General features: G+C 40.9%; 1 protein-coding gene across 7 annotated transcripts in view; it reads left to right on the top strand.

The window, feature by feature from the left end:
- The window catches only part of ELAVL4 (ELAV like RNA binding protein 4), a 99,427-nt gene that overhangs the window by 61,190 nt on the left and 14,395 nt on the right, over positions 1–23,842 (top strand). For all 7 annotated transcript variants that reach the window (XM_053392484.1, XM_053392487.1, XM_053392485.1 and 4 more), the window contains exon 3: positions 12,808–12,911. In XM_053392484.1, coding sequence (XP_053248459.1) covers positions 12,808–12,911 — 104 coding nt within the window. The remainder of the gene's footprint in view (positions 1–12,807; positions 12,912–23,842) is intronic.

Here is a 23,842-nt window from a genome sequence, read left to right as displayed (position 1 = left end):
TTGGGCTCTCCTTAGGAAACCCCATTATCTTCCATATCCTCTCTGCCCATCCACCATCATCCACCCGTTGGGCAGATTAATGTGCAAAATTCCACATCTGCAGTTGCACATTAAAATCTGTGGACTGGGGATGAATAAGTATTCAGAAAGTTAAATTTTCCACTAGTTCTCCTCATTTGATTTCTCCCGACAGTTTTGAGGGCAGATGCCTATAGTTTAAAATGAACTGATTCTCTATTGTACCTAGCCACACAAGAGGAATTGTTAGTGTCCTTTTTACTTAGCTCTGTGAATTGGGTTCCTATGCTGATTCTTCCCCCCTCCCCACCAACCAGCACAGCTTTAAAGGTTTTTCAAAGTGCTCCAAGTATGAGATCCTTTACAAATTTGAATTTGTAGATACAGCTTCCTGTGAATGTGTGAACCTGACAAGAGTCTTCCTGGACATAAAAAATAAATTTCAGAAGCTACTTCTTTTTAAATTATTTTGCCTCTCTTTTTGGCTTTAGGTATCTTGTGAAGGTTTTCAAATAATGTATACTATAAAACAAGTATCTTGAAATACATCGATAGTTATTTGAGGTACTAACTAGCCTTGAGTTAAAGAAGGGTGGATTCTGGCAGGGGGGAAGTAGGGATGGGGATTTGCCCTTTGGAGATCTGTCCAAGGGTAATGTTTTATGAGTTTAATATATATTACCTAGGTTTGCCTTTAATTGATGTCTTGAGTAGCTGAATTGAAGTACAGGCAGCCCCCTGTTTACACAGGTATTACATTCCAAGGCACCATGCCCATCAGTGAAATCGCATATACTTATACAGTGGTACCTCGGGTTAAGAACTTAATTCTGGTTTTGATTTTGTCAAATGATCAAATTGCAAACACTTTTCTAAAAATCTAAGCACCAGAGGGTGAGATTACACCTAGCTCTATGGACTTCAAGAAAACCAGGTGCTTGCACTTGGTTTTGTTCATGTTTCAAAATAAATGTGTCTTTTGCTGTTGCCCTCATTGTTTTCTGCAGATGCATCTTGCCCTTCCTACAAACATAAACACTGTTTTCCAAAACATGCACTGCTTAAAGTTCTGCAGTTTAATATTTTTTAATGACATCTAAATAGCAGTTTTATTTCTGTTAAGATGGTGCATTATTGATAGATGTGATTTCTCTTATCAATTATTTTTGAGGTATCTGTAGAGTCTGTGTTGCTTCCACCCCACCCCAGTTACTTTTTCCAGTTTGGGGACTGTGTCCATTTAAGTTGTAGAAGTAGATAGGGCACAAAGACCTGTTCAGCTTTTACCTTTCAATTCATGATGTCTACATAAACAGTGCTTTTGGTATACGTGTTCCAAATCTATTTAACTATTTGTATAGGATTTGATAAGGGACGCGGGTGGCGCTGTGGGTAAAACCTCAGTGACTAGGACTTGCCGGTCGTATGGTCGGCGGTTCAAATCCCCGCGACGGGTAAGCTCCCGTCTCTCGGTCCCAGCTCCTGCCCACCTAGCAGTTCGAAAGCACCCCTAAGTGCAAGTAGATAAATAGGTACCGCTTTATAGCGGGAAGGTAAACGGCGTTTCCGTGTGCTGCGCTGGTGCCGGTTCGCCAGAGCAGCTTCGTCACGCTGGCCACGTGACCCGGAAGTGTCTCCGGACAGCGCTGGCCCCCGGCCTCTTAAGTGAGATGGGCGCACAACCCTAGAGTCGGATACAACTGGCCCGTACAGGCAGGGGTACCTTTACCTTTATAGGATTTGATGAAGAGGGAGCTTGCCTTCCAATTTCTATTCTGCAAGTTGCTTATATTTTATAAATGGTTGCGTTTTGTTTGTTCAGCAAACGATGCACAAAATGGATCAGATGTTTATAGAGAATTTAAGTAGCTGGCAGAAGCAACCCAAAGAGGAGAGTTCCCATTAGAAATGCCACTTGAATCCTTATGTCTTCTATATCCAGTTATAGTGCAGAATAATTGCTATTGTTCCCCATTAGTATTTGCAGAATTCAAATACACGTAGGCTGCTATGGCTTTTAGTACATTTCCAAAAATAATTCTGTAGCCTCTCACATGTGTGTGTACGTATTAAGGATGTGTGAATATTCCTCAATCCATTCCGACATTTTGCACTTTGACCTGGCATTTTCTGTTCCCCTGCAATTGGTTTATTTTGTGCAACTTTTTCTTTTGTTTCATCATCCACTGTATCCCCTTTCAAAGTTGATGCATTTTCAGAGGGATAGCCCTGTTACTATTTTGCAGCAAAAACAAGAGTTTGTGGCATCTTAAGGACAATGTTTATGAAGGGGCTGATGGCCCATTACAAAACCATCAGTTGCTGCAATCCTAACCATGTCTACTCAGAAGCACGTTCACTTCTGAGACTTACATTTGGGCTTGCTCCCAGGTAAGGGAGGTTAGGATTGCAGTCTTGCTGTCCTGATTTTATGGTTCAGTATAAATGTGAGTCCAGGTGGCGACCATTTTGTGTGCGTTCAGTTGACACATAACCACAGACACACAGGTCATTTCTGACCCGGAAGATGACCAGGGTGGGCTTATGCATTTTCTGCTGATGTGCATAGGGGCCAGGAACGGAACTCCTGCACAAGTTAGGAGTTGCCTATATATGTGTGTAAGATAGATGACTGAGTGTGTTTTCAAAAGGTGCATAAACCAATGTATTTGGTATTTGCTGATCTATTTCTTGTATCCAGAATATCAACATTTGAGTGGGCAATTTATGTAATTTATTTGTGTATTAAATTTCTATACCTCCCTTCATCCAAGGATCACAGGGCGGATTACAACTAATCCAGAATGCATCAGCTAGACTGGTGACTGGGGGCAGCCGCCGAGACCACATAACACCGGTCTTGAAAGACCTACATTGGCTCCCAGTACGTTTCCAAGCACAATTCAAAGTGTTGGTGTTGACCTTTAAAGCCCTAAAAGGCCTCAGCCCAGTATACCTGAAGGAGCGTCTCCACCCCCATCGTTCTGCCCGGACGCTGAGGTCTAGCGCCAAGGGCACTCTGACAGTTCCCTCACTGCGGGAAGCAAAGCTACAGGGAACCAGGCAGAGGGCCTTCTTGGTAGTGGCGCCCACCCTGTGGACCGCCCTCCGATCAGATGTCAAAGAGAAAAACAACTACTAGGCTTTTAGAAGACACCTGAAGGCAGCCCTGTTTAGGGAAGTTTTTAATGTGTGACATTTTAATGTATTTTTAGTCTTTGTTGGAAGCCGCCCAGAGTGGCTGGGGAAACCCAGCCAGATGGGCGGGGTACAAATATATTATTATTATTATTATTATTATTATTATTATTATTATTATTATTATTATTATTATTATTATATTATTACTACTACTACTACTACTACAATATAAAAATATAAAAATACATAACATAGTGTTTTACATAACATATACATAACATACCCTCCCCACAGTTTCAAAAACCATAGGTGGTTTAAATAGCCAAAGGCCTGGGAGAAGAGGAATGTTTTTGCCTGGCGCCTAAATATATGTAAAGAAGGGGCCAGGCGAGCCTCCCTGGGGTGAGCATTCTACAAGCAGGGAGCCACCACAGAAAAGGCCTGCTGTTGTGTTGCCACCCTCCAGACCTCTCATGGAGGGGACATATGAAGACGGTCCTCAGTTGATGAGCGCAGGGTCTGGGTCAGTTCATATAGGGAGATGCGGTCCTGAGATGTTTTGCTATCTCTTCATACCATGAATTGTTTGCATGATTCTTCTCATTGTATTTTCTTCTATTCATGGGCTGTCCAGATAGAAGAAAATGAACAGTTGAATTCCTGCATGATGTTTAAAAGCATCAGTTCATTATTACAATTTGTTGACATATCAAGCCTGTCCCACTTGTTTTCTCTGTATAATACTGCTATATTGTAGGAGTGCCATGGTGGGTTCTCAAAGAGTATTCCTGCATTCCTAGATGCAGATATGCAACACAGTCCTGTGCATGTTTACCCAACAGTATGATCTAATTTCAGTGGAACATGTTCCGTAGTAAATGTGTATAGAATTGTAGTCTAGTTTCTTAGTATCAAGGAGAAGCGATTAGGAGTAATAACATCTGGCAAGGATAGGTCTGTCTAGCTCACTGGTTTCATGAAAGAAGTCGGATGTGTAGGGAGGCAACTGTTTTGCTAGCTGTTATTTTGCTACAGACGAAGATATGGGGCGGGCAAACCTGTTGATGTTTTTCTAGGGCATGCATTATGGTACATTCTAAATGTTTATAACAAATGGAGCAAAATATATAATTTATATAGTTGTATTCAGAATTTCCAACATTGTTTTCCTTATTTATAGATGACTCTGCCCCACTGTAAGAGCTAATTCAGAGCACACCCATTAAAATACATGGGTTCAACTTACTTTAAACTAACATTGAATGCTACCCTTAGAGTCCTCTGGCCCATTCTATTTTCAAAGTATTCTTTCTCTTACAATGCTGTTCTTTTATTATATTGGTCAGAAGCAGTCCTGTTTTTGCAAAACAGAACTTTTCCACAAACATATTTTTTACATTTTCTTCCAGTGTCTGCATAGTGTTACATGGAGTGCAATGTGTTAACATGAGACTCTTGTTGGCAGAAGTTGGCCACTTCTAGTCTCCAGCTGACCACGCAACTAATTATTATTTATTAATTTACCACTTAATGCCCGGATATCTACATAAGCTGATGATGATGATGATGATTAGCTAAATTTGTATACCGCCCTTCATCTGTAGATCTCACAAAATATGCTTTAACTAAGGGACATTCTTTTATTGTATCTGGAAAGCTGTTTTGATATATTATCCTATATTGGCTAGGACAGTGGTTCTCAAACTTTTTTCTCTGGGCCACACTTTAAGAATAGAAATTTGCTTGTTCCACATTGGAAAACGAAACAACTCCTAGCAGTGTTTGATTTATAATGTAGAGCACAACTACTTTATATTACGATCATGGGACATCCAGAAAGTATAAAACAATGCAGCTACATAATAACATGAATCATTCCCAAAATATAATTATAAATGAACCTCTTACATATGTACCTTAGGTATGTATACAAACTCAATGAGAGGTGTGAATTTGCAGTATCACGTGATTCTCTTGCAGTTGTTTTGATAATATATATCCTGCAAATAATAATTCTAAAAATATATTATACTACACTACACTGAAATGGTTAAATGTTTCTTTGATTGTCCTTGAATCTTCCCACCACACTTGCCATTCTATCCTGCCACACCCTTTGAGAACCACTGGATTAGTATGTCCTTTAAATCATGGCTTAGTAACCAGTCCTGCAGAATTGTTCCTAGCCAAAACCTAAATCATCTTCAAATACCCAGTGATATTTTCAAGCCTTGGCTTAAGTATTTAATGGCAGTTTTTACACCTGCTAGCACAATTACCACTCCAGTACTCCAGCATTTCAGTGATATGACATATCCATATAAACCAATTTGCTTTCATCACTAGACCTGCCAAGTTTGGTAGCACAATCCATTATTGGTTTTTTGAATATTACAAAAGCAGTTTAGGGCTGTGGCTGGAAAACAGATTTGAGAGAAGAGCACAGGACCAGAAACTGTAAATGGCATTATACTCGCAAGATAATGTTGGTGCATTTGTTATAGATTTGTTACTGACCTTTCTCATTTACTGAAGGAAATGTTTTTCGGCAGCCAAAAAGCAACTTTCCGGAGTACATTTCCTTGCATTTAAAGCTTTAATATATTTTTCCATCTTACTTACAGTTTACTACAATTTTTGACCTAAGATGATTTTCCTGATTCTTATAGGGAATCATCAGTTATTAGTCATCATCACTGATGCTTGCTGACTTCCTGTAGCTGTCAGCCTGCCTTGCTTTAAGGTAGGGTGCTTCCCACTTCAGGGGAATACTGTGCAAACTTCATGCTGTCATGTATTCCAAGATCCCCACTCCATTTATCAAAATTAGCAGGATACAGTGTTCTGCAACATAAGGATGGCAATATTTTGCTGAAATTCTGTAGTTACTTTATCTGTTATGGAAACACTTCAGTGATAACAACTGAGAGGTCCTTTTTCATGAAGCAAGCTCCATACTGTTTTAATTTTATGTGAAGAATATAAATTGAGCTCCTAGTGAAGCTAACTCAATTCATTCCACATCAGCTATTATGGTTGGATTCTTCCACATCAGCTGTTTGCTTGTTTGGCTATTTCTATATTGCCTTTCACCAAACAGTCACAGGGCAGTGTACAACATATTATAACACACCAATACACCCTGAGGAACTTAGTCTCCCCACAGGGGAAATAGTAGAGGAGAGGGGAAGGAATTAGGCAAGGAAAAGATTTAACATTCACTTAAATTGTAGTAGCCAAATGACTTTAAAGGGGCCTATCTCTTTTTGCGTGATAGTTGAACTGCTGTGTGAGGGGTCATTTTGGTGTGGGAGGACTGGTTAATTTCCCCATATCCACAGCTGTTACGAAACTGGAAAATGTGCAGTGGATGTTTTCCTACTTGCAAAAAAATGTATTTTCTTACTTGCAGCAAATACCTTTGTAAGCGGCAGTTTAGATGGGGGAGTGATGGAGGAAAGCTTCAATCTAATTTCCCCCAGCTGTGTTTACTTTTGAAAAACGGGGGACTCCTACATTCTTATCTATTTGCACCCTAGGACTGTCCCAAACAACATTACCTCTTAAACTAATGCTGTCATAGTTGTACAAACGATCCAGTTGACATAGTGTACTTGTACTTTCAAAAAGCTTTCAGCATCACCATAGACCCATGACTAAGTTTAACAGTCATAGACTAAGAGGAGAGGCCCTCTTGTGGAGTAGGACTGTATGGAGAGTTGTCCAAATGGAGGGGTGTAAAAAGTGGAGTCAGTCACAGGGGGAAAGAATTGGGACCTGGGCTTTTAAAATGATTTAGAGATGGAGGTGAGCAATGAGGTAACCAGGTTTTCTGTTGAGGCTACATGGTTAGGTTGGTTATAACAAAAAGGGATTTCTAAGAGCCCCAAGAAGATTTTTCTAAGCTGAATGAATGGGTGGTGAAATTGAAAATTCAATTCAGTCTAAGCAACCATAAAGTGATGTACGTCAGGACAAAAATGTATTAATTTTACATGTACATTCCTGCGGTCTGAACTGACACTACTGATTAGAAATGAGTGCCTAGAATTGCGGTCTGCAGTGCAGGAATCTCTACTAAAGCATCCATGGCAGATGGCCATTCAACCTCTGCTAATAAACCTCCAATGAAGGAGAGTGCACCACCACCTTCCTAGGAAATCTGTTCCACTGTTGAACAGCTCTTGCCGTCTTCTTGATGTTTCGTCAGATTCTCCTTTCTTGTAACTTGGATACACTGGTTTGGGTCCTACCCTCTGGAGCAGGAGATGTCAACCCAATATGTGGTGACTGTGCAAAAGGCAAATTCCATGCTAAGGGATCATTAGGAAAGGAATTGAAAATAAAACTGCCAATGTCATAATGCCATTATGCAAATCTGTAGTACAGCCACACTTGGAATACTGTGCACACTTCTGGTTGTTTCACCTCAAAAAGGATATTGTAGAGTTGGAAAAGGTTCAGAAAAGAGCAACCAAAGTTATTGTGTTGCCTCTTGGTTGCCTTTTCTCTCGGCTTGAAGCCTCAATTGCTGTAACCTTTCCTCACAGGGGAGTTTGCAGGTTTCTCATAGGGGTCGTGGCTGGCCACTGTGAGATCAGGATGCTTCATCAGATGGGCCACTTTCCTGATCTAGCAGGCTCTTAATGTGCTTAAGTTTCAGTATATGGTCTCTTTTTAATCGAGTTGTTTACTTCTGATCCAAACACGGCTGTGTCTGGTCATCCTTACAATTGGTAATACTTAAAGGCAGTCAATCCTGTGACATGTCGTATGAAGCTAAGGTAGCCTTGGAAAATAACCTCTGTTAAGGTTTACTAGCCAGCAAAATGTTTTACTCATCTGCTTTTTATATAACAGGGCAGAGGAGGATGGACAGATCACTCTGTTCCTCCTTTGCCAGTCCCTCTTATGAGTAAATAGTGGATGAATAAAACATTTTATAAGCTAGAAATGAGCAGCACTCTGTGCCTCTTTTGACAGCCCACTTGGTTTCTGTGCTGACCGTGCAGAAAGAGGCTTTGCTTCCTGCACATCCAGCCTTGAAGCAGATGAGAGGTGAAGTGATCCATGCCATTTTATTTCTACGGGAGAGGGCTTCAGCTCTCGCACATTCAGCATAAAAAACTCTGCATAGATTACTGTACCCCTTCACCCACTGTGCACCTGTGCTAGATGTACATCCAGCATAGAAACCAATCATGTGGCAAGTGGTGGCACAAAACCACTCAATCCCTTTGCCATCAACCTAAGTTGGCATTTATGTGCTGGATATGCAGGAAGTGAAACTTTCCTGCACACCCAGTCCGCAGTAAGTCCTCTGGGTTTCGTAGGAAAACAGCAAGCCGGCAGAGGAGCGAAGGCGCATTCTTTTCCTCTTGCTTTCTGTTCTTATCACACAGGAAAGAGCTTCACTTCTTCTGTCTTCAGTATAGAAGCATTAAAGGGCTGCCAGCAGAAGGATGGAACGATTCATAGCTTCACCAGCAGCCTGCTTGGTTTCTAGGCTGGGTAGAAAGCATGGATCTTTCCATTCTCGAAACGCAGGGCAGGATTCACCTAATGAGCCCTATCAGCGGAAGTCCCATGCAAGGACCTCTTGTGCAACAGGGCTTTCCACCACCCCTGCAGAAATGGCTCTGGGGAGGTCAGGGGAACCCCCAGAGCAGCTAGGGGGCAGGGAGGAGAGGGGGAATCATTCCATCTGCAAGCTGAATTATTTTTACAGTGCAACATTGAATTCCACCCACAGAAGGCCCCAATTGTTTCATCCTCCCTTTGGGGGCCTTTCAGTTTCTGCATTAGGCATGGAGGAGTCAAAGTACTTTCCTCCACACCCAGCATAAAAATGCTGGAAGTAGCTGAAGAAGGGACTGGATACTTGATCCCACTTCGGCTTTCTTGCTCACTCACCACCAAAGAAAAATTACTAGTCATCTAAGATGGCAACCAAGTGGACCAAGTTGGACTGAGGCTCAAATTACATATTACAGGCAGAGACCATCTAACATGTGTCTGATCGTGCACATGCTCCTTGCTGCCGACCCAGAAGAGGCCCCAAGACATTGTGGGCTTATGCACACTCTGCCCATGCCCACAGGGGTCAGGAACAGAACCCCCGTGCAAAATGCTTGCTGCCTCTACTTCATTGGCAGTTTTAGATGTCTTTTTAAAACAAGATACTTTCAGGAATCGGGCTGCAAGGCAGGGAAGATATAGGCCTACTTAATTATTGATAATTCAGCTCAAAATCACCCTCCTCAAATTGATCTTTTTGTTCATATGACTGTGTGTGAGAGAGAGAGAGAATATAGATGTAGGCTGCTGGGGGTGATGGAAGTTGTAGGCCAACAACATCTGGGTGGTCACAGGTTGCCCACCCCTCTTGTAGGTGAAAAGCACCAGGAAATCAGTGGTTTTAAACAGAATAGCCAGAGGGGAAAGAATTAAGCAAGCTTCCTTTCCCTATTACACAGCTTGTCTAAGCTGATTTTGCTTTAAAAAAGAAATGTGGGCTTCACCTTAACATGTACTTTATTCCTGAAAGCAGCCATTTTTTTTGTATTTACACTCCTTCAATATTGCACTGTCCAAATTGTTCCAACTGCAGAAACCACAGGATATTGAGAAGACCTTTCTTGCTATTTCTATTAGTCTTCCTATTCTTTCTTCTTGAGAGTTTACATTGTAGCACCGGTTGGGAATTTTTGCACATTTCATTGGGACCAGTGCAGGTCCAAGATATTTTGAAGCTGCCCACTCCTCCCACCCCCATTGGATTAATATTGAAGGGCAGGCGATTTTTAAATAATTTTAATTGTATCTTTGCAAACAAAAAAATTACTCCTTTATTTTAAAAGAAAAACAAAAGCCAGGCCTTTTCAAGCCCATTTTAAACATGAACACTACTGTTTGATTTCCATGCGAGTTCATTAGGCTGCGGGAGATCAAAAACCAAATGGCAGGCACTTGTTATTTCTGTTTTCTTGGACAATCAATTCTTCTCTTCCCCGTGTCCATTCTCTCTTCCTGGGAGTTTACAAGAGAGCATGCTTAAAAATAAGTTTGAAGTTTGGTGATAGAGAACACTAATAGAGGACTGAGCTGTTGTGCACTCCTTGTTTGACCATTTCCGATTCATGGGCAGCAAAATTACCATGTTTCCATCTTCCCTTCTCTGCTACACAGCATTGCACTGGAAACTATGGCATGAGTGCGTAGAAGTGTGAAAACTATTTCTTCACCCTTTACTGAATGCTACAGATGTTCTAAAGGAGGCAGGTGACAAATTCTTCACTTCGTAGTTTAATTAAAAGATTAGTTAAGTAGCTGTCACCATAGGGGAAATGTCATTTGCCTTCCGCTGCAGCAGAAATGTTGCAGCTGATTGGAAGTTGAACCAGCGCTTCTGTTCCTCTTTGCTTGCGCCGAGACGGCAGTAGCAAAGGAAGTAGATACTGAATTTCATCCCACTGCATGTAGAGTGCTTTGGCTGCTGACGTTCCCATTGACAGGACTTTCTAACCATGATTACTTTCCTCTGAATTTGTACTTCAAGTTCTTCACACCTTGATTGTGGTTATCAGCTGGAAATCTGTGGTGCATGATGAGACCCGTCACGTATCATTGCCTTGTACCTTAGCATAATTCCCCTGAATGAGGAAGAGAAGAGAGGTTGCTAAGAGACAGTGATGCATCCCATGACGGTGGCAGTGCTTAGAAATCCTAGCAGGGAGTCAATCACGTAAATTATCTTGTTGCAGCCTTTAAAACAGTCTTGCAAGGTAGGTTCGTATTAACTCCATATTGCAGGAAGTAAGGTGGGGGGGGGGAGAGGGACGTTTAGCCACCTAGTGAGATTTGATCCAGGTTTCCTTGGTTGTAACTCAGGGCTGTTTCACACTTACCTTTCGTTCATGCTTTAAAGTTCCCTGTCCGAATTCAGTTTGAACCTGAAAACTCGCCCTTTCATCTTGCCTGGGTGCAGTTTTCACTGCCTTGTCCGCATCTAGTCCCCAGTGGGTTGTTAGGCATTTTGTAAATTCAGAGTGTTAAGACAGGCAGAAAACATGGCATCTCCTTCTGAATTTCAGTCTCTCATTCTCTTGCCTCATAATGGAAAAAGATGGAGATCTCCCACTAGATGTAGGAAAGCTGCCTCCGCGTATCGTTTAGTCAGCCAGTTTCTCCATGTACATTGAAATCAGTTGTGTGTATCAAAAGCTGTTGAATCAAATCAAATTTGGGGGGGGGATCCTATATATAGAGATAAAGGGGCATTTAGTCTGTGTACACACCCTACATTTAAAAGCACTTTGCCACCACTGCTCTCAAGAACCTTGGGAACCGTAGTTTGATATGGGAGCTATAAGGGTTAAGCTGCAGTTCCTATATTTTTTGACCGGGGGGGGGGTACGCTTTAATTAGATGGTGTGTGCCTCCTGTGGGGGGACATAGCATATGTAAAACAATGAAAAACTGTATATATTGAGGCAGAAGAACGGAATATGAACCTGGGCAAACCTGTAAGCTGCATGTGCATGGTGTTGACTGGTGTTGGTTGTCATTTTTACTGTAATTATACTCATTACCTTTGAATTAACGAGGGGTGGGTTCTGATAGATTATAGGGGGGGTGACAAAAGTTTTCCTTGGTCAAATGTTCTTACTGCGTTGCAAGGCCTAGATCATCCCTGAGTTGATCTGTGAAACGTAAACACGAAACACGACAATAAAACAGAAGCTGTTGAAATTTTGGCTGCTAAAATGGGCTCCTGCCATCCGAATGCAGAAGCAGTTTTACTGTTTTGTTCTTCCTAGCATCACCACATGAGCACAGTGCAAAGAGCACAAAGTAATCATCTATCCTGCCATGTGATATTATGTCATTTCCGATGGTGTATGTGCTGTCACAGACAAGGCAGTAACATAGAAGCTAATTTATTGGCTTTTACATGTTCATTTTTAGAGTTCATCCTGATTTTTAGATATCTTTCTGTTTCTTTAAGCTTCTTATTAATAAGAGCCCTTCCCTGCTGAAAGGCAGTATATAAATATTGTAAATAAATACTATTTTCAACCAAATCAGGTAAAATAAATGCAGGGTTTCTAAAGAAAGGTTTCTTATTTGTAAGAATTTGGTTAGCTACTGATATGTGTTTTAGTTTAAGCATTTCATTTATTTCACTTTAAATTGCAGTTGAGTTGCTTGTACAACTAATTTTTATTTTTTTAATTCTGTCTGTTGATTAAAATAACACAAATCGTTTATAAATTCTGCATGTAATCCTGCTGCTACCTCTCTCTTGTCTTTTATTCTCTTAATGTGATTCCTGTAGGGAAAAGCTTCAGGAAGTGTGGCCACTAGTAAATTCTTAATATATTCATTTAGTTTTCCTAGTTTTAAGGGCACTATGGAATCTAGAAGAATCAGCACCTGTTAATCACAGACTCTCAGGATAAAAATATTTCTAAGCAGTCCTCCTGAAAGCTGTGTTGGCTGTATGGGTATGCTTTCTGGATTGGAATGGAAGTGTTAGGTGGAAAAGTTTATAAGAGAAAAAGGATTTCATTCCCCCATTTGGAAATCGTACACGTGTGCTGCAAAGAATACTGAGTCCTTTTTTTTTTGTTTCTTATGTTTCAACAGGGCAGAGTTTAGGGTATGGATTTGTTAACTATATTGATCCAAAGGATGCAGAGAAAGCCATTAACACTTTAAATGGACTCAGACTCCAGACCAAAACCATAAAGGTAAGAGAATACAAAGAGTATTTTGCTAAATTCAGGAGGAAGAGTGTAGTTAAGACAGTGTCTGGCTATCTCATCAATGTTGCATTCTTCACAGCCCAAAGGGTGCAACTAGCTCTTACTTTGGAGCAAAAGAAAGGTGTATAGCAGATGGCACTTTCTTCTTCTTTTCAAACTGCCTATTGTTTTTGTTTATAAAAAGAAAAGAAAAAACAAGCAGAAAATCTTTAAATGACTATTACAGGATTTCAAGTCAGCATGTCAAAAGCACAGCGCTTAGAGAGTCATCCACAAAAATCATAGCAGCAAATTAGGGGGGGAAATAGGCTTTTTACGAAATGGCTACTACATGGGGTTTGGTTGCTTATTTTGGCTATCATTATCTTGCCATGAGATAACTGGGCATACGACTGATGCTCTTGTCAAGATGCACCTGTAGTTACCCTAGAGTAAATGATGATCAGGTACCAGTTTTTAGTATTAAGTTTGTTTTCCAGAAAGCAGAACATTCTGAAGGAAACTCAAGATCAAGTGATCTTAAAGCATTTGTCTGCATTCTGTTAGCATTTTTGGTACTGTAGTTCTTTATGGGGGGAACTAGAGTACTGGGCTGTAATGTCTTCCTGATTTCAGAGAGAAAAACTCCATGCAAATTCTTTCATAATATAGCTACATGTACGTTGTAGTAATTTAATATATATTCTATTTTTAGCATACTCCTTCTAAATCCACTTAACATAGTATCAAATTTGATATCTTTTACACTAAGAAAATGCTTACTATAGGATTCCCTGCAATTACTACACATTTTGCTTCAGTGAGTTAATATGAGGAAACAAAACAAAAATATTCTTATCGTTACAGTGTAGTACTGAGTCAGCAGCTTCCTTGTCTGCTTCCAAATTAAAGGAAGAAATTGCTGGCTTCACCTGAAAGCCCATAAGCAAAAAAAAAGGGGGGTCCTCCACTTTTATAAGAAAGAAAGAAAAATAGATTGTATGTGTCTTAAATAGTCCAACTTGCATTAAATTTACCCTCAAGGTAGAGATTTTTAGTGCCGTGTTCACTTTCCGTATTATTTTTCTGCTTGAAAGCTTGGTCATCTTTGCTGTTTTATAAGTTGCTTTCTCGTGTTATTATCATAGTGCTATAGACTCAAATTCAGGGTGGGGAGAAACCATGATAAGTAGGATCCTAGAACCCCAGAATTTATTGACTAGGACTCTAGTATCCACTTTTAGATGCACGCATTTAAATAGGTTTTCATACTTAACCAGTTAATGACTAAAAAAACATTATATTTTAATGGTGTTTATCTCTTGTTTTACTCTTTAAAGTAAAATGTGTATTTTGAGGGGCAGGGGTGGTCTTGATCTAAAGACTAAACTTCTTTTAATTCAAATATGTCTACCATATCAAATTTGGATAGTTATTGTTTTTTAAAGACTGTGGGTATGATTTTGGTCCAGGGTACATCAAGGTGGTTAGCGAAGAAATAATAAAGGAAAAACCCAATAGAACTGTGCTGTGCAAAGGTATGAAATAATCTGTAAGAAGCATTAAATAAGTTTTTTAAAAAACATCCTATCTCTTCCCTAAAGGTTTGTTTTGCTGGTTAGGGTGTGAAAGTAAAAGAGAATGTTCAGCCATTTCAACTCATTTGTTTATGTATAACTCGTTCTGTGTCCTTGTTTATTTTTCGATTGTGATATGTTCTGATCTGTGTAAACACACTAGAGAGGATTATGTTCATCCGTAATTTTTCCTATAGCATTGAAGGTTTTCTTTTCTTCTTAGTATCTGCTTTGTAAAATGACAGGCTGTTCTCCTTGGTGTTAAATGGGGCACCTTCACCTTGAAATTTAATAATTTAACAATTACTTATTTTATTATTATGGCCTAGAAATGTTACTGCTTCTTTGTTTTAAACCTTCTTGTTTCCTACACTAAAGTGCCTCCCACACATGTGCACTGAATATGGAAAACAATAAATAGACAGGGATTTGTTTTTGCATTTCTTCACATGAAAGAAAGCCTAAACTCTCTCTCTCTGCACATGGGGGGGAAATATATTGTGAAGAATGCTAGAATTCCCTCAAAAACTAACACTCTGTGGGCAGGGTTGTGTTTTTTTAAAAAAAATAAAAATGGGACAGCAGGATCACCTAACTGCAGTTTGAAGTGATACAATTTTATATAGATCATGTCAAAGAATTATATTTGTTATCATATAATTAAAAAAACGGGGGGGGGGGGAACCACCACAATTACCGGTACTTAAAACACCATAGATGTGTGAAATAAGGACATAGAGCTTGCTTAATTTCTTCTGATTGGTAGAATGCTTGATTAAACTGTGGTGGGGTTTGATTAACTAAAGTTGCTCTCAAAACAAGGGTAGTTAGTGATCTGCATGTAGAATTACAGAACCAGGATAAAACATCTGTATGTAAATTGTGCTAGATAATGAGATAACAGTTAGTCATCTTGTTATAATCATAGTACATAAGAGCAGATTGCTGGATCAGGCCAGTGGCCTTTGTAAACCAGCATCCTGTTCTCACAGCAGCCAACCAGATGCCTGTGGGCAGCCCACAAACAGCATCTGAGCACAAGAGCCCTCTGCCCACCTCTGGTTCCTAGCAACTGGTATTCAGAGGCATTTCAGTGCTGTAAGTTTACAGTGTCCTCATAATTTTAAACTTCATGTAAAATTATGAATGAATGAATGAATGAATGAATGAAACAATGAAAATACTTCCTGAAGAAATACAGCCGCTGAACAATATTGTCTAGTTTTAAGATGGCTCCTTCTGTCCATCCATGACCACGATAAAAAGTGTAATTACACAACTGTCACTATTTTCTGACAGTTTATTTAGTTTTAATAAAGTTTACATTTTATCATACTTCTGGTACTGAATTACAAAGTTGATTGGCTAGAAGATGAAACAACGCAAATGGCATCAACGAATCTGAAATCTTTATTTTTATTTTATTGCACTGACAGTGTGCATAACACTTCTAAGTATAAGAGGATAGGTTTCTACTCCAAGGTGTGAAATCTGATGCTGGTCAAGCTGCAGAGAGAGAGAGAAGGAATGGGTCTACATTTCAGTGGCACATGCTTAGTCTTAATTACAGTAGGATATTGCACTGAAGGCTTAATGGAAAAGCTGGGTTTTGAGAAGTCATTTGAAGGAGATGAGATGTTGCATGTTGAGACCCCAAAACCACCCCCTCGTTGATGAATAAGACACAAGAACATGTATATTCGGTTAATGGTTATTGGGCAAATTTAGGCCACAGCTTTATTGGCTACAGAATGTGAGCGGTATTGGCTTAGGCATTGGAATTGACCCGACTATATCTGACTCCTACCCGTCACGCAGGGAGTCTGTAAGGGTCAACCACTGGTAGGAGGAGCCCTGTTGAGGCAAACCAACTGAAGCTCCCCCTAGGTTCCCGACAGGGTCGTGGCATGGCCCTAGCCCTGCCCCGGGCTTTGGACAAGATCCACCCCCCCCGAATTCCTTTAACAGAATACCCTTAAGCTTAGAGGGGCAGGTGATGGCCACACCTCACCTCCCCCATCATAAGACCAACCAATGCCTAACCGCAACCCTAACAAAGTTGTGACAATTGCTACAAGGTAGGCAAAAACCAAATGACCCATGCCAATTTGCCAAGTGGAAAAATTCCTACCAGGCCCCTCAACGGCAACCAACCGATGTCCATAGCAAGGCCAATTTCGAAACCTGAAACTAGGGAGGGCAGGTGGAAGATCGAGGAAGCGAGCCAAGAGGAAGCTCTCCAGTTTAAATGGGGCCCGGCCACGTCCCACGCCCCCCCCCCCCAGCCAACAGATTGGCTGGCTGGACAATAACGTGGCCGGTAACCTCTGGGTGATGTGGGACTTCGTCCCCCGCCCCCGGAGGGGAGTGGGTGGCCATGTGGTCCACTGCAACCCCTCCCCACTGGGAAGTAGAGTGGATTTAGCACCATTCCGGGCTTCAGGGGCAGCAGTGGATAAAGGGGCACAGCATTTGAGGGAGCAGAAGATGTTTGCACACTTGACATGGGTGGAGCTTGAAGAGCAAAGACCACAAACAGGAATGCATTGGGATGTGAGAGCGAGAGATCAAACTTGAAATAATGAAATAATGTTCACAAACAGTCAAGTGAGAAAATACACGGGAAGTACAAGGCTTGGGAGCAGGGGGGAAACAAAATTGAATTCTTGAGACATACTGTAGCCCTAGAAACCAATGTAGGGAAAAGTAATTGGTAGAAAGTGTCGGGGGAAGGAGGGAATCCTCTTTCTCAAACATTTCCTATTATTAAAGGGAGAGGGCAGGGAAATAAATTTTATTATTTTGCTGTTTGAATACCATAGCTGTTCTACCATACTTGTCTCAGGATGTGGAAGTAGAAAATTGCAGATTTAGTGGTGTGATTCGCATCCCACTGAAGTTAATGGCAAAGTTTAGTTGATGATAAGGGCTGTGGATTGCCGCCTTGCAATAACCAATGGGAAGCGCTCTGTTGGCTGTGCTGCTTTAACCCACTTGCGAATTTTATTCCCATGGTATTGCCAAAATAAGTTACTGTGTAAGTTTTGCTTGTCAGGACCACAGTTGCTTTTACAATCAGTAATAGTTGCTATGATGCTTAGTTATATAAATATTCTTGACATTTTTAGCATTAGTTAATGTCATTTGCCTATCAACAGTATTGTTGCTTGCTTTTTTTTTAAGTGACTGCTTTTGGGTGACCTAAGTGAGTGATTTTGTTCCTTCCACTTCAGCAATAGGCCAAGTAATTGCACGAGGGCAAGTAGTTAAATTTTGTCACATAAATGGTTGTCATTAAAAGGAAATACATTGCCAGTGTCCGGTATAATTAGGTTTTTAAACTCTCTCATGTGTCATCTTTGACATGATGTCAGAGACCACTGTAGATAACCAGAGCATCTATCTGCAGCCCTAGCTCTTGCAATGACAAGCATTTAAGAAAAAGGAAGATGCTAGCAAATAATCACACTTTTAATGGAATAATGATCACCATATATAAGAACATTCCCATGAGACAACACAAATTTCAAATACCCTTGTTACAGAAATTATTTTGACATAGTGTGTGTCATGGTGTTGGTCACCCTGTTATGCCAATCAAATTTCAAACATCTTGGCCATTGGGCAACATTTAAATTTTTGGTCTTCATCTTTGGAGGCATAACAAGTGGAGAAGTTATAAACCTTTTGTTTGAACACAGACAGAATTTTTGACCAGTATAAAAGCAGTGGCTCGGGGAGGTCAGGCCAGGGAAGAAATGCATTAATTCAAATTTTCTTAAAACACAGTTTTGTCAGAGAGGAAGCTGTAGCTTTTGGAGTGGGGGTGGGGCTGAGTCCACAATGTGAGACCGCTGGCACCTGTCTGTTTTGCTGCCGTGATAGATGTCCATTGTGCACACGAGCTGATTGCAAAGTCAGGTCTCACAGTTTAACTGTCAGGTGCCAACCATGCACTGAAAAATAACAGCATGCCCAAAGTTGTCGTCCACCTTGTACTCAGAGATCTATATAACTATCACATTTGTCACTTCTGTCACAATCTTCACACCACATTTATTTCAGCCTCCAGTGAGGCATCCAGTGCAGTGGCTGCTGTGACATGGATAGGTTTCAGCTGATGTCACCTAAAATGTGTGCAAGATGCTTGGAACAATGCACCCAACCATTTGCTTCCTCAGCCCTTGTTCCCTCTTGGCTTATTAAAGCACGCCAAGCGAGGTTGACCGGGTGGCCCTGGGTGTGGTCAGCACATCATTGCAGGATGGAATAGTCCTAGCAGTTTTGAAAGATGCTTTGATTCAACCACTCCTGGAAAAGCCTACATTGGACCCCCTCGTTTGTGACAGTCACTGCCCTTTCACAAATACCAATTCTTGAGGGAAGGTGATTGAGGGGGCTATGACAGGACAGTAACAAGTATTATTGAGCGATATGAGTTATTGACATATTCCAGTCAAGAATCAGGCTTGGTTTGGGGACTGAATCAACAGTGAGCACCCTAGCGTATGGCTTTTATCAGGAGTACAAGGGATGTGTGACCCTGTAATGGTGCGTGATACCATTGAACACGATGTGGTCCGGAACTGATGAGATGAGCAGTGTTTTTAGTGTTTGATGTTGTATTGTGTTTTAATTTGTTGGAAGCTGCCCAGAGTGGCTGGGAAAACCCAGTCAGATAGGCGGCATATAAATAATAAATTATTACTATTTTACAGTGGTTCTGATCCTTTCTTTGAGGTCAGTTTCAGAGAATAGACTGGTGGTTTTTCAGCCCCCTGGCAGTGGGTTGCTGCAAGGTACCATCCTGCCCCCCCCCCGGTGTCATTTAGCGTGTATGAAGCCATTGGGAGCTATCATTAGGAGATTCCCGTGTTAGAAACTGAGATATGAAAGCTAGGAGCTAAATGGCACCTTAAACCTAGGTTATGGGTGGAACAACAGAATGTCTAGGCGCACTTTTTTAATAACAAGAATGCAAAGCTGAAAATGAATGAACTGCAGCTAAAATACTGTGTTCATTTTTCACATGGTCTAGTCCTTCTCCTGCCCACCCCCCTTAAATTTTTAGGAGGGTCTCTTCCAGTCTTCAAAGAGTAGCTAGAAGTGGAGAGGCAGAAAATGGTCCTCCTTTCCTTCCACTCTGCAGTTTTAATCTGATACCTTAGGTGCAGTACTGCACCCAGAGCTCAGAAACTGCTCATACTAATGAAATTCCCAGTCACAAAATGTGCCTAGAACAATAGGAGTTTCAAACACTGGGAGATTTTAAGGCTAGGGTATCTAAAAGATTAACTCACCCACACATACCCAATTGAACACTATACCCTGCGCATGTCTTCTCATCAGGAGGTATGATATAGGAATCATACCTTTAGTGTGGTTTGGGTGCCTAATAAAGGCATTCCTCTTGTCACAAGCCTTTCAAGTGAAAGTTTTTACCTAATCTTTATCTGCATTGAACTGGAAATTGTATTTATATATCTTTTTATAGTTGATGTATGTTTGTTTTTATTTATTGTTAACTGCTTTGGCATGTTTCGTGGTAAATGATTCTTACATGAAAAGAATCCTAGTAATAACACACTATCCTTCCTTTGAGGATCTCAGTGCAGTGCAGCATACATGGGGTTTCCCCATTTCATCTTCACACCATTACTGTGAAGTAGGTAGCCTGAGAGTGATCTGGGCCAAAACCAGCATTTAATACACTACACTACACTGGCTCAGTGTGAGGTCCATGTGAATTAGTGTTAACTGCCCCTCCTGAAGATAGTGTGATCTCTTAACCTATAAACAGTTGCGATGTCTAAATAATTATAATGCTAGTATCCTGCATCATAGTTTTATATCTAGCTTAAAATAAATTCAGCTCAGACACACCTGCTTTAGGGCTTCATGTAATTCTTGCCTCCTCCTTACCATGTTCTAAGCCCTAGGACTGAATTACCAGATGGCAGACCAACTGAATAACTTCAGCCAAGCAGTTATTCTAATCCATTTGATGTTGAATTAGAATAGCAAATTAATGTGAAAATAGCAATATAAAGCTAATCATCTGATGTTACTGAGCAAAGTCCTTAAGCGGGTGGTTGCTAACCAGAATCAGGTTCTCTTGGATCCCGTCTGGTTTTCTAGATCCATTTAAATTGGGGTTTAGGCCTTGTTTTGACACAGAAACTGCCTTGGTCGCTCTGTATTTGTTGGGTTAGGGATGGATGAGAAACAGGGAGAGTGTTGATTGACCATGGTATTCTTTTAGAGTGGCTGTCCAATTTGGGAGTGGGTGGTTCCACTTTAAAATAGTTCCTACCCTACTTAGATGCCCATTTCCAGAGAGTGGTGTTGGGAGATGCTGCTTGGCCCCATGGATTCTCCAGTGTGGGATGCCACACGGACCAGATTTGTCCCCCCAGGCTGTTTAGCATCTACATGAAACCACTGGCTGGGCTCATCCAGGGATTTGGACTGTGTTGTCATCAATAATCAGATGAGACACAAATCTGTTTTTCATTACCTGTTCTGGATAGAGTTGAGCTTCTCCTAAAGGAGCAAGAATACAGTTTGGGGGTGCTTAGGGACACAGCAGGTGTCTGTGAGACACAAGTGACCTCAGTGGCACAGAGTACCTTCCATCAGCTTTCACTGGTGGCACAGTTATGACGCTGTCTTGACAGGGGTAGCCTAACTTCTATTATAAACACTGTACTAACTTCTTGCTTTAGATTACTGCAATGTGTTATACTTCGGGCTGCGTTTGAATACAGTTCAGAAACGGCACATAGTGCAGGATTCAGAGGGCAGACTAGGTGATCTGGTGATACCATACTAATCCTGGCACAGTTGGCTGCTAATTAAGTTCCAGACTCAGTTCAAAGTGCTGGTCAAGATTCCAGTACCTTAAGGACCAGCTCCTCACACATGAACCTACCCAGACCATGTGTTCATCATCTGAGGACCTTCTTTGTGGACCTAAAGGGGTTAGTGGAGGGGGTTGGTGAGGTCTTGAGGGTGGGGTGATGAATGAAGCAAGCAGGGACACAGCCCCTAGCAATAAGTAATACTGATAATGATGTTCCTAATAGGATCCAGTTTGGTCTTTTTTTCTCCTTAGGAAAGGAGTGAGTTGATTATTATCTTGCTTCTCACATATATTTGGATTCACACATTTTTTTAAATTGCTAAGAGCACATTTTTCTTCACTTTTCTCAAAAGTAGCTCTCTGGTAAGTGGGGAATTCTTTGCTTCCCCAACAATAACATTTCCCCATTTGGAAGAGTTAACGGTGTTACCAAAAAGACGCTGTACAAGAAGGAATATTCATGGTGTATTATATCATAGAATCATAGAGTTGGAAGAGACCACAAGGGCCATCGAGTCCAACCCCCTGCCAAGCAGGAAACTATAAATGCCACATCCAGTTTGGTGTTTCAGGCATGAAAACAAGCACCTGGATTTTAGGGTTCTTTAATCCCGAAAATATGCATAACATGAGCAGATCTCTTTAGGTTCCTCTGTGTTCCCCTGTAGAACCCTTCCTGAACTGTTGTGCATCCATTCATTTAGGTACATAATGCTTCACATTCCCTTCTTCCTTCCTTGTTGCTTTTTCATCAAGTCTAATCTTTCTCTCTCACTTGCATCTTACCTACACTCCTTAATGTGCACCCTCAGAAGCTACTTAGTCACCTCCATATTAAATTACCTAGTTGTGCTACTGACTGGCACAACTTAAATATTAATAATGAACATGGTAATAAACATTACATTAGGATAAAGGTGACGTGATCAAATGGCCCAACTCCTGTAGCGTATTTCACCTCAAGCAGTTGATGAAACCCAAGAGCAAATGGTGACAAATGGAGTGATCTATTTCTTTTCCTTTTCATTGAACTTCCTGGTTTAGGTATATCCTGAAGCATTATCTGTATCCCCTAGAACATCTTGACTTAATAGTTATTGATGCTCCTATTTCACTTGAATTACATAATCCCCCTGTGCAGCTTGTTATGAAAGGTAAACAAAGCATTCTGGAAAGTACTGTCTGCACATGAATTCGGTTTTTTTCTGTGCTGCCTCCATGGGTACCACAGCAAGACACTTACTAAGCTCCAACATATTTAGTACTTACGCTCTGTGGAAGTTCAGAGTTAACAGATACAGAATAAATATACAAAGGGTGTAACTGATAGCCGTTGCTTGGGAAGGGGAAGAGAGAGGAAGCCCCAGAACAGCATATAGGGAGAGGAGAGGGGAGTTAGCTTTGTCAAGAAAGCAGAAATAGTTGAGCTGAATAGTCTCTTTAGCACTATATTGATTTCTACCCATTGTTTGATTGGGTAACTATATCACAAAATTTGGTTAAGTGTGAATTTCAAGGGATGGTTGTGTTTTGGTTCTCATATTGTTTTGGAAAGCGCAGGTTTGATAGATTCGCCTTTAAATGTGTCCTGACCCAAATTTGTTCCGATCCCTACTTTGCAGACAGCTTATATAATTTGTGTTCTTGCTGGATGGATTGTGGAGGGATTTAGGGCAGCTCCTGAAAAGGCTCCGGCTGCGTGCATTCCCAGAGATCCCTCTTGTTTTTTAAAAGACATTTCAACAAACTTTCCAGACCCATGATTCTAACTAAATAGTACATCCACGTATCTATACATCCCTCCCACATCTGGAATAGAGCATAGATGTTATAAGAAAATGGCAGAAAATTGAATGACGATCAGAAGTAATTGTGCCATCTAGAGTGACCACTGAAAATGAGCCTTAAAAAGTGGCTTTATAAATATAGAAGCTTCAATATATGCGGGAGGGAATCAAAGAATTGTAGAGTTGGAAAGGATCACAAGGGTCATCTAGTCCAACCCCCTGCAATGTGGGAATCTTTTTGCCCAACATGGGGCTTGAACCCACAATCCTAAGATTAAAAGTTTAATGCACTACCTACTGAGCCCCTCCCTGCAACACTTCATTTTGGATCCTTCCAGCAGGACGTTAACACACACAAATTCACTGGGCAGTAGTGAGCGTTCTATGCCAGCATAAAGGTATTTGGATTGCTCTGTCTGAAAAACAGCTCCCACTGTACTTTTCTATGCCTTGTAACTCTGTGGGCAAGAGGGGCTGATTATCATTGGGAATCATGGTTCGGGAAGGAAGGGCTAAATCTTCCCTCCTTTTGGAAATGACCGTCACACCTGGTATCTAATATATTTTTTTAAAAAATATGCAGTTGCTAACCACACTTAGTAAATAAATGTGTGTTTTGGCCTTCATTTTAGGATTTGTCAAACTACTACTCTAGGCTCTTCTTTCCAGTTGTGATGTATTGGTCAAACTGCATGTTAGCGCTTAATACAT

Source organism: Podarcis raffonei, chromosome 6, assembly GCF_027172205.1.
Source record: "Podarcis raffonei isolate rPodRaf1 chromosome 6, rPodRaf1.pri, whole genome shotgun sequence".
Classification (NCBI taxonomy): Eukaryota; Metazoa; Chordata; class Lepidosauria; order Squamata; family Lacertidae; genus Podarcis; species Podarcis raffonei.
This window is presented reverse-complemented; position numbering and strand designations above follow the sequence as displayed.